The sequence below is a fragment of the Scyliorhinus torazame genome, chromosome 25 (genome assembly GCF_047496885.1).
Source record: "Scyliorhinus torazame isolate Kashiwa2021f chromosome 25, sScyTor2.1, whole genome shotgun sequence".
Taxonomy (NCBI): Eukaryota; Metazoa; Chordata; class Chondrichthyes; order Carcharhiniformes; family Scyliorhinidae; genus Scyliorhinus; species Scyliorhinus torazame.
The window spans coordinates 31713838-31728388 of NC_092731.1; the positions used below are offsets into that span (position 1 = coordinate 31713838).

The following is a 14551-nucleotide window of genomic DNA, read 5'->3' on the forward strand; positions in this document are numbered from 1 at the left end:
ATGAAAAAAGAAAAAAAAAGAAAAATTGTTACCAATCACATGATAAATTTTTTAAAATTGTAATAGAAAGCCCTTACCTTTTCAACACACCTCAGGGAAAAGAAAAACTACTTACCAGTCACCAGCCAAGCACTTACACGCTGGCTGTGATGTCATGGTTCAACTTCTTTCTACTTTTACCTGCCCTCGAGTCTCCCTCTTGATTTTTACTCGGCTGGGATACTTACAGTGATTGTTTTTTTTGGTTAGAGGAGGAAGTACGGTTGCGAAACACTGAAGAAGTGTTTGGGGTTTAACTGTCACTTGACAACAGCTCCTCCACAAATCACCTTCTGGATACAGTGACCGCAATGCACGGATGCAAATTTTCCCCGCAACAGCCAATCAGTGGCTCCACTCTGCTGCCCTCTGCTGGATGCTTGCTTTCACTTGAACACGGAGGGTGTCTTGCTCAGGTACACCTTCAGGATACAGTGACCGCAATGCACTGATGCAAATCTTCCCCGCAACAGCCAATCAGCGGCTCCACTCTGCTGCCCTCTCCTGAATCTAATCCTTCCAATTCCAGTTCAGAAAACACTTTGCTTCGGATTTAACTCTCATAAGGTAGAGAAAGAGCCAATGCCATACCTTGTTTCCTCTTTCCCAAGGCAGTTACCTTAGTCCACATAACAACTGCACTTCTCCATTGGTCGTACGTTCCCCTTTCAGAAAATAATGATGGATAGTCATATCTGGCCACCTTTGACGTAGATTCAGCCATATATATATTTTTAAAATTATTCTCACTCATTGCTTGGTTGAGTCTGGAAAAGTTGTATCTTTCAGCCCTTCACATTTGCACAGCAACCTTCCTGTGTTACCAATGTTAACCTTGGCAGCTGTTGTGGAAAGAGTCAAGAGTTCTGCTCCTTTTCACAAACACCTTTATTTTCCTTTAACACACTCTGTACAAAACTCGATCGCCACATCAAAGATCACCTGAAGCCTCTTTATATATCAGTCTCAATTATTGGATACTTAACATAAATGAGACATCTATTTGGAATGTCTCTTCACCCATTCCTCAACATGGTGTTCAGAGTAAGATCCTGGCATGGATAGAGGATTGGCTGACTGGCAGAAGGCAGAGAGTGGGGATAAAGGGGTCTTTTTCAGGATGGCAGCCGATGACTAGTGGTGTGCCTCAGAGGTCGGTGCTGGACCACAACTTTTCACAATATACATTAACGATTTGGAAGAAGGAACTGAAGGCACTGTTGCTAAGTTTACAGGTAGTATTGAGGAAGCAGGGGGGCTGCAGAAGGACTTGGACAGGCTAGGAGAGTGGGCAAAGAAGTGGCAGATGGAATACAATGTGGAAAAGTGTGAGGTGATACAATTTGGATGGAGGAATGGAGAAGTACAAAAGGACTTGGGAGTCCTTGTTAACGATTCTCTTAAGGTTAACGTGCAGGTTCAGTCGACAGTTAGGAAGGCAAATGCAACATTAGCATTCATGTCAAGAGGGCTAGAATACAAGACCAGGGATGTACTTCTGAGGCTGTATAAGGCTCTGGTCAGACCCCATTTGGAGTATTGTGAACAGTTTTGGGCACCATATCTAAGGAAGGATGTGCTGGCCTTGGAAAGGGTCCAGAGGAGGTTCACAAGAATGATCCCTGGAATGAAGAACTTGGCGTATGAGGAACGGTTGAGGACTCTGGGTCTGTACTCGTTTAGGTTGCACGGTAGCATAGTGGTTTCCTCCCACAAATCCCAAAAGACGTGCTTGTGTGGTGAATTGCACATTGTGAATTTTCCCTCAGTGTATCGAACAGGTGCCGGAGTGTGAAGACTAGGGGATTTTCACAGCAACTTCATTGCAGTATTAGTGTAAACCTATTTCTAACACTAACAAAGATTATAAATTACCCCAGTAACTCCTGTAAATTACCCCCAATAACTCCCATAAATTACCTCCATTAACTCCTATAAATTACCCCCAGTAACTCCTGTAAATTACCCCCGTAACTCCTGTAAATTACCCCCAGTAACTCCTATAAATTACCCCCAGTAATTCCTGTAAATTCCCCCAGTAACTCCTATAAATTACCCAGTAACTCCTATAAATTACTCCCAGTAACTCCTATAAATTACTCCCAGTAACTCCTATAAATTACCCCAGTAACTCCTATAAATTACCCCAGTAACTCCTATAAATTACCCCCAATAACTCCCATAAATTACCCCCAGTAACTCCTATAAATTACCCCAGTAACTCCTATAAATTACCTCCAGTAACTCCTATAAATTACCCCCAGTAACTCCTATAAATTACCCCCAGTGACTCCTACAAATTACCCCAGTAACTCCTGTAAATTACTCCCAGTAACTCCTATAAATTACCCCAGTAACTCCTATAAATTACCCCCAATAACTCCCATAAATTATCCCCAGTAACTCCTATAAATTACCTCCAGTAACTCCTATAAATTACCCCCAGTAACTCCTGTAAATTACTCCCAGTAACTCCTATAAATTACCCCAGTAACTCCTATAAATTACCCCCAATAACTCCCATAAATTATCCCCAGTAACTCCTATAAATTACCTCCAGTAACTCCTATAAATTACCCCCAGTAACTCCTGTAAATTACTCCCAGTAACTCCTATAAATTACCCCAGTAACTCCTATAAATTACCCCCAATAACTCCCATAAATTACCCCCAGTAACTCCTATAAATTACCCCAGTAACTCCTATAAATTACCCCAGTAACTCCTATAAATTACCCGAGTAACTCCTATAAATTACCCCCAGTAATTCCTATAAATTACCCAGTAACTCCTATAAATTACTCCCAGTAACTCCTATAAATTACCCCAGTAACTCCCATAAATTACCTCAGTAACTCCTGTAAATTACCGCCAGTAACTCCTGTAAATGACCCCCAATAACTCGTGTAAATCACCCCCAGTAACTCCTATAAATTACCCCCAGTAATTCCTGTAAATTCCCCCAGTAACTCCTGTAAATTACCCCCAGTAACTTTGTGAAATTACTCTTAGCAGCTCTGCTTGACTGAACTGGAACTCAGGGTGTCAGTGACAAACAGCACAAGGTGTATTTATCCCTGAACCAGCATCAGGAAAATAGATCAACCTGGTCATTATATCATAACTATTGTGGGATCTTGCTGTGTACAAATTGCATTCTCCCTGGAGGCAGTGATAAGGACTATAGAGAAACAGGTTCTGTCTTTCTCTGGAATGTCTGCTCTCTGCTTTGTACCAGAACAAAACCTTGCTGAGTCTCAGCCAGCTCAAACATCCACATCTTGGCTTCACGGAGAGAGTTTTTACACAAGTATCGTCTCATTGTACCTGTCGAGGTCATCCACTGGCTGTTTTCCATTTCCTCCAATCCCACAGAAACAGCCGTAGTTCCTGTAGCGCTGGTACGGGAGAGTTGGATTGACGCACTGATCAATGTTTAGGAAGATCATCATGCTTTGGTCATCTGTGAATCCCTGAGCAGGGATCCAGATTGCTACAAGAGGAAAACTAAATAAATCATTGTGTCAGGAAAGCCCTGGTGAGCAGGGAGACAATTTAACAACACGCCGAGTTAGAAAGCAGAAGAATCTGCAAAAGAATATTTGTGAATTCAGCGGAAATTGGGGGCTGGATTCTCCGGGTTTGAGGCTGTGTCCGGAGCATGTGTCTAGTTTTACAATGAAAAAGTCGGCGCCGCCCCCGCACCGATGCTCCGCCCAGTGGGAGGGGCTAGGAGCCACGCCACGTAAAGCCCCCGGCCTCCCCTGCAGATACGGATGGAGGATTGCCGAGTCCGTGGCCGTGCTTGTGCGGACCCGCGGACCCGGCCTGCTTCGGCGGGGCTGCGGGGTCACAGAGGGTCACTATCTGGCAGGCCTTGTCCGCGCGCGGCCGGCACCATGTTGTACGGCTCGACAGCTGTCGGTCGTCACCGTGCGCAATGCGCGGCCACGGACCCGGCAATTCTCCATCTGTATCTGCAGGGGAAGCCGGGGGTTTTACGTGATGCGGCTGGTCGCCCCCCACGGGGTGGAGCATCGGTGCGGGGGCGGCGCAGACGTTTTGGCCGTAACACTAGACACGTTCTCCGGACAGAGCCTCAAAATCGGTGAATCCAGCCCGGTGTTCCGGTCCCCGCCCACAGCGGCTGTGAGCTACACGCCGCACGCCGCGGGAGGATGCAAATGGGTCATGGGTATCCAGTAAAGCCTGATTAACCGGCTGGAAACCTGATTTTCCAGGACCCCCGGGATGCTCCAGGTCTCTCAGCCGGGATTCAGGCGGGTGTGGATTGGCGAGGGTATTTTCAAGCGTTGCCCTGAAGCTGTGCACCCCGCGGTGGGTCGAGGCGATAAGTATGTAACGAACGTGCCCCCCCAAACTCCATGGATGGCCCCCAGCCCCCCACAACACAAATCCTCTTGCTGTGACTGACAGCCCCTCGCCACATCAAACGCAGCTAAGTGCTTCCTGCTGTGAAAAAGAGGAAGTCAAAGCACTTGGTGGTCCGCTAGCCGGGTTCCAACAGCATCCCGCAGGATTCATGCCATGCATACATTTATATAGCGAGAGAGAGGGAATCGCTCCTGGGCACTGCTCCTGGTGCCAGCGCAGACCCGGAGCGATTCTAGTCCAGCGGGAAAACTTGGTCGCCGCATGGAGAATCCAACAAAGAGCAAAGAACAATGAAAAGTACAGCACAGGAACGGGCCCTTCAGCCCTCCAAGCCCATGCCGACCATGCTGCCTATCAAAACTAAAATCTTCTACACTTCCGGGGTCAGTATCCCTCTCGTCCCATCCTATTCATGTATTTGTCAAGATGCCCCTTAAACGTCACTATCGTCCCTGCTTCCACCACCTCCTCCGGCAGCGAGTTCCAGGCACCCACTACCCTCTGTGTAAAAAACGTGCCTCGTACATCTCCTCTAAACCTTGCCCCTTGCACCTTTAACCTATGCCCCCTCGTAATTGACCCCTCTACCCTGGGAAAAAGTCTCTGACTATCCACCCTGTCTATGTCCCTCATAATTTTGTAGACCTCTATCAGGTCGCCCCTCAACCTCCTTCGTTCCAGTGAGAACAAACCGAGTTTATTCAACCGCTCCTCATAGCTAATGCCCTCCATACCAGGCAGCATCCTAGTAAACCTCTTCTGCACCCCTTCTAAAGCCTCCACATCCTTCTGGTAGTGTGGCGACCAGAATTGAACACTATACTCCAAGTGCGACCGAACTAAGATCCCATACAGCTGCAACATGACTTGCCAATTCTTATACTCAATGCCCCGGCCAATGAAGGCAAGCATGCCGTATGCCTTCTTGACTACCTTCTCCACCTGTGTTGCCCCTTTCAGTGACCTGTGGACCTGTACACCAAGATCTCTCTGACTGTCAATACTCTTGAGGGTTCTACCATTCACTATATATTACCCACCTACATAAGACCTTCCAAAATGCATTACCTCATATTTGTCTGGATTAAACTCCATCTGCCATTTCTCCGCCCAAGTCTCCAAATGATCTAAACCCTGCTGTATCCTCTGACAGTCCTCATTGCTATCCGCAATTCCACCAACCTTTGTGTCGTCTGCAAACTTACTAATCAGACCAGTTACATTTTCCTCCAAATCATTTATATATATGATGAACAGCAAAGGTCCCAGCACTGATCCCTGTGGAACACCACTAGTCACAGCCCTCTAATCAGAAAAGCATCCTTCCATTGCTACTCTCTGCCTTCTATGACCTAGCCAGTTCTGTACCCACCTTGCCAGCTCACCCCTGATCCCGTGTGACTTCACCTTTTGTACTAGTCTGCCATGTGGGACCATGTCAAAGTCCATATAGACAACATCCACTGCCCTACCGGTATCAATCATCTTTGTGACCTCCTCGAAAAACTCTATCAAGTTAGTGAGACACAACATCCCCTTCACAAAACCGTGCTGCCTCTGGCTAATATGTCCATTTGCTTCCAAATGGGAGTGGATCCTGTCTCGAAGAATTCTCTCCAGTAATTTCTCAACCACTCACGTAAGGCTCACCGGCCTGTAGTTCCTTGGATTATCCTTGGTACACTTCTTAAACAAAGGGACAACATTGGCTATTCTCCAGTCCTCCGGGACATCACCTGAAGACAGTGAGGATCCAAAGATTTCTGTCAAGGCCTCGGCAATTTCTTCTCTTGTCTCCTTCAGTATTCTGGGGTAGATCCCATCAGGCCCTGGGGATTTGTCTACCTTAATATTTTTCAAGATGCCCAACACCTCGTCTTTTTGGATCTCAATGTGACCCGGCTAACTACGCACCCTTCTCCAGACTCAACATCCACCAATTCCTTTTCTTTGGTGAATACTGATGCAAAGTATTCATTTAGTACCTCGCCCATTTCCTCTGGCTCCACTCATAGGTTCCCTCCCCTGTCTTTCAGTGGCCCAACCCTTTCCCTGGCTACCCTCTTGCTTTTTATTTACGTGTGAGGCACGATCAATTTGACTGGAGACGAAGTTGAATCCAAACTGAGGCTTTATTCGTATCAGATGTGTGGACTCCACAGCAGCTGGCGAAATGGCTGCGAGCTGGAGGCCACGCATATTTATAACCCGCCTCCTGGGCGGAGCTAGCATGCAGGGGCCACAGTGAACCTGTAGTGCAGGTTCTACCGTATATCCTCTAATATCAGACACAGTGGTTTACCACAACGTGTAAAAAGCCTTGGGATTTTCCTTAACCCTATTTGCCAATCACTTTTTGTGACCCCTTTTAGCCCTCCTAACTCCTTGCTTAAGTTCCTTCCTACTTTCCTTATATTCCACACAGGCTTCGTCTGTTCCCAGCCTTCTAGCCCTGACAAATGCCTCCTTTTTCTTTTTGACGAGTCCTACAATATCTCTTGTTGTCCAAGGTTCCTGAAATTTGCCGTATTTATCCTTCTTCCTCACAGGAACATGCCAGTCCTGAATCTCTTTCAACTGACATTTGAAAGCCGCCCACATGTCAGATGTTGATTTACCCTCAAACAGCCGCCCACAATCTAGGTTCTTCAGTTCCCGCCTACTATTGTTATAAATAGCCTTCCCCCAATTTAGCACATTCACCCTAAGGCCACTCTTATCCTTGTCCACCAGCACTTTAAAACTTACTGAATTGTTGTCACTGTTCCCGAAATGCTCCCCTACTGAAACTTCTACCACCTGGCCGGGCTCATTCCCCAATACCAGGTCCAGTACAGCCCCTTCCCCAGTTGGACGATCTACATATTGTTTTAAGAAGCCCTCCTGGATGCTCCTTACAAACTCTGCCCCGCCTAAGCCCCTGGCACTAAGTGAATCCCAGTCAATATTGGGGAAGTTGAAGTCTCCCATCACAACAACATTGTTGCTTTTACTCTTTTCAAAAATCTGTCTACCTATCTGCTCCTCTATCTCCCGTTGGCTGTTGGGTGGCCTGTAGTAAACCCCCAACATTGTGACTGCACCCTTCTTATTCCTGATCTCTGCCCATATAGCCTCGCTGCCCTCTGAGGTGTCCTCCCGCAGTACAGCTGTGATATTCTCCCGAACCAGTATGTTATGGGCCAGGGTTTAGAGAACTCCAAAGTGTATCATGGAGTTCACCTGACCCACAACTTTTAATAGATTGTGGTATGGGGAGCACACGGCCCACTCTACAGGTGTGGGACAGCAGAAATGGGAAAGTATTTTTTAAAGAAAAACAATGTTTATTCTATGAACTCAAGTTAACCCTTTTAAAACATACAGTGAACATCTTAGCAACCATTAATTCAAATACAACTCCCAAAGACTACAACACTAAGTAAACCTTTAAGCTTTCCTTTTTAACATCCATACGACTTAAAAACAAAAGCTTTATCAGAAGCAAATCAGTTTAAAGTCGCTACTGAAAACATTTATAATTCTGAATTCATCAAATGATCAAGAGATAGTCTTTTGATGGCAGAGAGAACAGCAGTACACCTGCTCTGTCTGGCTTCAGCTCCAACACTGAAAACAAAACTAAAACACACCTTGCAGCCTGTTCAAAAACGAAAGTAAAAAGCTGACAGACAGCCTAGCACCACCCACTCGCTGACATCACTGCAGTAGTAAACACCCATTTCTTAAACGTACTCTCACTACAGATATTTTTATACACACCCATTTATAAACACCCATTTCTTAAAGCTACTCCCACATGACAAGTAGCGGAACCCCTCCACCCCTTTTACATCTCCCTCTATCCCGCCTGAAACATCTAAATCCTGGAACGTTTAGCTGCCAATCCTGCCCTTCCCTCAACCAGGTCTCTGTAATGGCAACAACATCATAGTTCCAAGTACTAATCCAAGATCTAAGTTCATCTGCCTTACCTGTTATACTTATTGCATTAAAAACATAGGCACATCAGGCCACCAGTCCCACTGTTTTCAGCAACATCTCCCTGTCTGCTCTTCCTCAAAGCCAAACTATCCCTATTCCCTAGTTCTCCCTCAATCTTTTCACCTTCTGACCTATTGCTCCGATACCCACCCCCAATGCCATACTAGTTTAAACCCTCTCGTGTGACACTAACAAACCTTGCGGCCAGGATATTTATGCCTCTCCAGTTTAGATGCAACCCGTCCTTCTTATACAGGTCACACCTGCCCCGGAAGAGCTCCCAGTGGTCCAGATAACTGAAACTCTCCCTCCTACACCAGCTGTTTAGCCATTTGTTTAGCTGCTCTATCTTCCTATTTCTAACCTCACTGGCACGTGGCACAGGGAGTAATCCCGAGATTACAACCCTAAAGGTCCTGTCTTTTAACTTTCTGCCCAGCTCCCTGAACTCCTGCTGCGGGACCTCATCCCCCTTCCTGCCTATGTCGTTTGTACCAACATGTACCACAACCTCTATCTGTTTGCCCTCCCCCTTCAGGATGCCCGCTACCCATTCTGAGACATCCTGGACCCTGGCACCAGGGAGGCAACATACCGTCCTGGAGCCCCTTTCACATCCACAGAAGCATCTATCTGTGCCCCTGACTATAGAGTCCCCTATGACTATTGCTCTTCTGTGCTTTGACCCTCCCTGCTGAACATCAGAGCCAGCCATGGTGCCACTGCTCTGTCTGCTGCTGTTTTCCCCTCATAGGCTATTCCCCCCTACAGGATCCAAAGCCGTATATCTGTTCGAGAGGGGGATAACCACAGGGGATTCCTGCACTGACTGCCTGCCCCTTCTGGTGGTCACCCATCCCTCTGCCTGTCCGGATCTGTTCCACACCAGGCTCCTCCAATCCCGCTTGCTCTAACACTTGCAGCGTAACTTTCCATTCCTTTCGCCCTCATGTACTTACCGAGCTTCCCCTTAAAGCCATCAATAATATTCCCATCAAACATTCCCTGTGGTAGTGAGTTTCACTATCTGACCATCAAACACTCCCAGGACAGGTACAGCGTGGGCTTAGATACAGAGTAAAGCTCCCTCTACACTGTCCCCATCAAACACTCCCAGGACAGGTACAGCACGGGGTTAGATACAGAGTAAAGCTCCCTCTGCACTGTGTGGCGCACAAAGATTCCGTGAGACAAATAGAGTGAAGTCGATGAGACTTTATTAAGCGTGTCTGTTCCCCAGCAGCCCGATAGTAAACTGGCCTGCGGGGGAAGGCACCGGCTTCTTATACTTCGCCTTCAGGGCGGAGTATGAGGTCAACGGCCAACCAGGACCCGGGATCTGTCAGCCAATGACATTAGGGCTTCCAGTCCCACATGACCCCTAATACATACTACCACATTCACCCCTTGTCAAAAATGAACCCGGCGGGGTGATGCTTCGTATGGTGGTAAGGGTTTACAGTACTGGTCCTGGGAGGATAGAACAGTTACATGGTAGTACCGTATTGGACAGTATCGTCCTGTTACAACTATTTACAGAGGATATAGGAAAAACAAAATGTTCATTGGACAGTCCATCTTTGTTTTACATCGACGCCACGAGTCGGTCGGGCGGTCTGGTCGTCCGTGTCGATCGCCTCGGCCCCGGCGGTGGTGGTGGTGCTTGTACCAGCGTTGTCGCCTCCGGGAGCCGCACGGTTTCAGCTGTCGGTGCAAAGGGGAGGGGGACTGATCCTCCTGGGAAGGGGGCGGTCGCGGGGTGCGGCGGTGGCAGGAAGGGGGGCGGTTGGGTTGATGGTGTCGGGGGGGTGTGCGTGGTGCCGGCGGGCGCCAGATCCCGCAGGGAGACCGTGTCCTGTCGGCCGTCGGGGTACTCCACGTAGGCGTACTGGGGGTTTGCGTGGAGGAGGTGAACCCTTTCGACCAATGGGTCCACCTTATGTGCCCGCACGTGCTTTCGGAGCAGGATGGGTCCTGGGGCCGCCAGCCAGGTCGGCAGCGACGTTCCAGAGGAGGACCTCCGTGTCGGGATGTATAAAACTTTCCGTGCTCCCGGAGTAGACTAGGCATGGCGTCTCGTGGCCGTTAATTAGGACCGTTGTCGTCGTCGTCTGGAAAGTCCGGGGCCGAGCCTGATCAAGTGTAACCGAAGCGAGCCGTGGTTGTAGTAGTGGGGTGGGGTCCGTTGTTGCCGTCCAAGATGGCGTCGGGGATGGACAAAATGGCCACCCCCATACCTCGCCCGTAGCTGAGGGGTCACAAGATGGCGTCGGGGGTGGACAAAATGGCCGCCCCCATGCGTCGTACAGGTCGGGGGCGGTCCAAGATGGCGGGGCCCCTCCTCCCCTCGTGCTGGTCGGGACCCAAAATGGCGGTGTCTGCGGGTCGCACATTGAGTGCTGGGGGGTCTGGGGGGCGCTAGGACCGCACGGAGTTCCTGCATTGCGAGCGCCCGGGCCGCGGGCGCTAGGACCGCGCGGAGTTCCTTGGCTGCGAGCGCCAGGGCCGCGGGCGCTAGGACCGCGCGGAGCTCCCTCGCCGGGGACAGCGGTGGTCGGGGCCAAGGCCGGCGGGTCAGTACTGCGAGCGCTGGGACCGTGAGGAGGTCCCTCGCCGGGGACGGAGGTGATCGGGGTCCAGGTAAGTTGTATTGCCGGCGGGTCAGGCGTGGGGCGCGGGACGGGGGTGAGGGCCCAGGTCGGCGGCGCTGGCGGGTCAGGCGTGGGGCGCGGGACGGGGGTGAGGGCCCAGGTCGGCAGCGCTGGCGGGTCAGGCGTGGGGCGCGGGACGGGGGTGAGGGCCCAGGTCGGCGGCGCTGGCGGGTCAGGCGTGGGCCGCGGGACGGGGGTGAGGGCCCAGGTCGGCGGCGCTGGCGGGTCAGGCGTGGGCCGCGGGACGGGGGTGAGGGCCCAGGTCGGCGGCGCTGGCGGGTCAGGCGTGGGGCGCGGGACGGGGGTGAGGGCCCAGGTCGGCGGCTCCGGCGGGTCAGTCGTGGGGCCGCAAGCGCTGGCACCGCGCGGAGCTCCCTCGCCGGGGACAGCGGTGGTCGGGGTCAAGGTAGGTGGCGCCGGCGGGTCAGGCGTGGGGCGCGGGACGGGGGTGAGGGTGGCGTTCGGGATGCGAAAAACCCCCTCCTCTCCGTGAAGAGTGTTGGCCGGCACCCAAATCGGGAGCGCCGGCGGCGGGTCGTACATGGGCTGCGGGGAGGGGGGTTGGGGAGCGTAGGCGGTGTGCAGGGCTCCCAGTTCTCCCGGGGCCGCGGTGGTCGGGACCCAAAATGGCGGCGCCTGCGGGTCGCACATGGCGTGCTGGGGGGGTTGGGAGGCATAGACTGCCTGTAGGGCTCCCTGTTCTCCCGGGACGGCGGCGACCACGCGGGATCGGCACACCACCGCATAGTGGCCCTTTTTCCCGCAGCTTTTGCAGATGGCTGCGCGGGCCGGACAGCATTGTCGGGGGTGCTTCGCCTGGCCGCAGAAATAACAGCGGGCGCCCCCGGTGCGACTCGGCGTTTGGACTGCGCAAGCCTGTGGGGTGTCCGGGGGGGGGGTAGGGGGTTTGCCGCAGCGGGTACGTACGGGGCCCAATGGCCTGCCGCGCGGTCGGGGCCGTAGGCGCGGGTATTACGCGCGGCTACGTCCAGCGAGGCTGCCAGGGCCCGTGCCTCTGAGAGTCCTAGTGACTCTTTTTCTAGAAGTCTTTGGCGGATTTGGGAGGATTGCATACCTGCAACAAAAGCATCGCGCATTAACATGTCCGTGTGTTCGTTTGCGTTCACCGACGGGCAGCTGCAGCCTCGTCCCAAAATCAGCAGCGCGGCGTAGAACTCGTCCATCGATTCTCCGGGAGCTTGCCGTCTTGTCGCGAGCTGGTAGCGAGCGTAGATTTGGTTAACTGGGCGAACGTAGAGACTTCTCAGTGCTGTGAAGGCCGTCTGGAAATTGCGGGTGTCTTCAATGAGAGTGAAAATCTCCGTGCTCACCCTCGAGTGCAGGACCTGCAGTTTTTGTTCGTCTGAGACTCGGCCTGTGGTCGATGTGATGTAGGCCTCAAAGCAAGTCTGCCAGTGTTTGAAGGCTGCTGCCGCATTCACTGCGTGGGGGCTGATCCTCAGGCATTCTGGAATGATCCTGAGCTCCATAGTCCTTTTTAGGCACGCTTAATAAATTGTGGCGCACAAAGACTCCGTGAGACAAACAGAGTGAAGTCGATGAGGCTTTATTAAGCGTGTCTGTTCCCCAGCAGCCCGATAGTAAACTGGCCTGCGGGGGAAGGCACCGGCTTCTTATACTTCGCCTTCAGGGCGGAGTATGAGGTCAACGGCCAACCAGGACCCGGGATCTGTCAGCCAATGACATTAGGGCTTCCAGTCCCACATGACCCCCAATACATACTACCACACACTGTCCCCATCAAACACTCGCAGGACAGGTACAGCACGGGGTTAGATAGAGAGTAAAGCTCCCTCTACACTGTCCCCATCAAACACTCCCAGGACAGGTACAGCACGGGGTTAGTGTTGTACCGTCAATATGACGCAAGGCAGGTTGAAGTAACATCAATTAAAGGCTTTATTGAGCAGAACTTGATCCCCAGCAGCTTGGGTACAGAATGCCTGCTGGGGGAAATCCGGGTTCTTATACCGGCATTTCTGGGTGGAGCCCAGTAGGCGGCAGATCCTATCAGGACCCGGTATCCATCTACCAATAGCCTGTCGGCATCGTGGTGTACCCCTAATACACACCACCACAGTTAGATACAGAGCAAAGCTCCCTCTACACTGTCCCCAACAAACACTCCCAACGACAGGTACAGCACGGGGTTAGTACAGAGTAAAGCTCCCTCTACACTGTCCCCATCAAACACTCCCAGGACAGGTACAGCATGGGGTTAGACAGAGAGTAAAGCTCCCTCTACACTGTCCCCATCAAACACTCCCAGGACAGGTACAGCATGGGGTTAGATACAGAGTAAAGCTCCCTCTACAATGTCCCCATCAAACACTCCCAGGACAGGTACAGCATGGGGTTAGACAGAGAGTAAAGCTCCCTCTACACTGTCCCCATCAAACACTCCCAGGACAGGTACAGCATGGGGTTAGATAGAGAGTAAAGCTCCCTTTACACTGTCCCCATCAAACAATCCCAGGACAGGTACAGCACGGGGTTAGATACAGAGTAAAGCTCCCTCTACACTGTCCCCATCAAACACTCCCAGGATAAGGACAGCACGGAGTTAGATACAAAGTAAATCTCCCTCTACACTGTCCCCATCAAACACTACCAGGACAGAGATAGCACGGGGTTAGATACAGAGTAAAGCTCCCTCTCCAGTGCCCCCATGAAACACTCCCAGGGCAGAGGCAGCAAGGGGTTAGGTACAGAGTAAAGCTCCCTCTACACTTTCCCCATCAAACACTCCCAGGACAGGTACAGCACGGCGTTAGATACAGAGTAAAGCTCCCTCTACACTGTCCCCATCAAACACTCCCAGGACAGGTATTCACATTTCTTTTAGCTTCTTTGTCATTGACAATTCCCTGTTCTAAATCTCCCCCAGTTTTGGGTGCTGCCTCACTTGCTGTTCCCCCCACTCCTAAAGCACATCCCTGAGGTCTCCAGTTGATCACTTACCTCCGAGCACGATGAGGATGGCAGTGAGTTTCGGGGACTCCATGACTTCTCTTTGCCTCCGAGTGATCGATGTTTGTCTCTCCGTGTCTCTGCCTCTTTTATTCAGCTCTCGGGGTGGTTACAACCCAGATTAGCTCAGCAAATGCAAATCGGGTGAAGAATCCTGGGCTGCTGATTCAAATATTTTGCTCTTGTCCAACGTGTGAGAGGTTTGAGGAACCTGTTGTTCTGGTGCGGGGCTTGTCGGCTTGGATTCTCTGAGCAAAATACTGAGAAGTGAGGACACCTGGAAAGTGTCACTTTATAGGTTGCACTCAGCTATCAGCACTCAGACCGAGTCACTCAGCTGTAAGTCCAGCACAATTCACACTCCAATTTATTTAGTCACAATGGTCAGATTAATGATGACCCTCATCTATCGGAGTGTGAATTTACTGACTGAGTTGTATCGCTCAGCATCCCAGTAAATGTGTCCCAGGAAAGGTCCCTATTTTACTAGAG

At 51.0% G+C, this 14551-nt stretch overlaps 1 protein-coding gene across 1 annotated transcript in view; it reads right to left on the bottom strand.

Moving 5' to 3' along the window:
• Positions 1-14211, bottom strand: part of LOC140402538 (basic phospholipase A2 nigexine-like) — a 58318-nt gene extending 44107 nt beyond the window's left edge. The window contains exons 1-2 of the mRNA XM_072490392.1: positions 14051-14211; positions 3366-3531 (exon numbers count right to left, since the gene is read on the bottom strand). Of these exons, the coding sequence (XP_072346493.1) occupies positions 3366-3531; positions 14051-14093 (209 nt within the window). The 5' untranslated portion in view covers positions 14094-14211. The remainder of the gene's footprint in view (positions 1-3365; positions 3532-14050) is intronic.
• Positions 14212-14551: the final 340 nt, after the last annotated feature.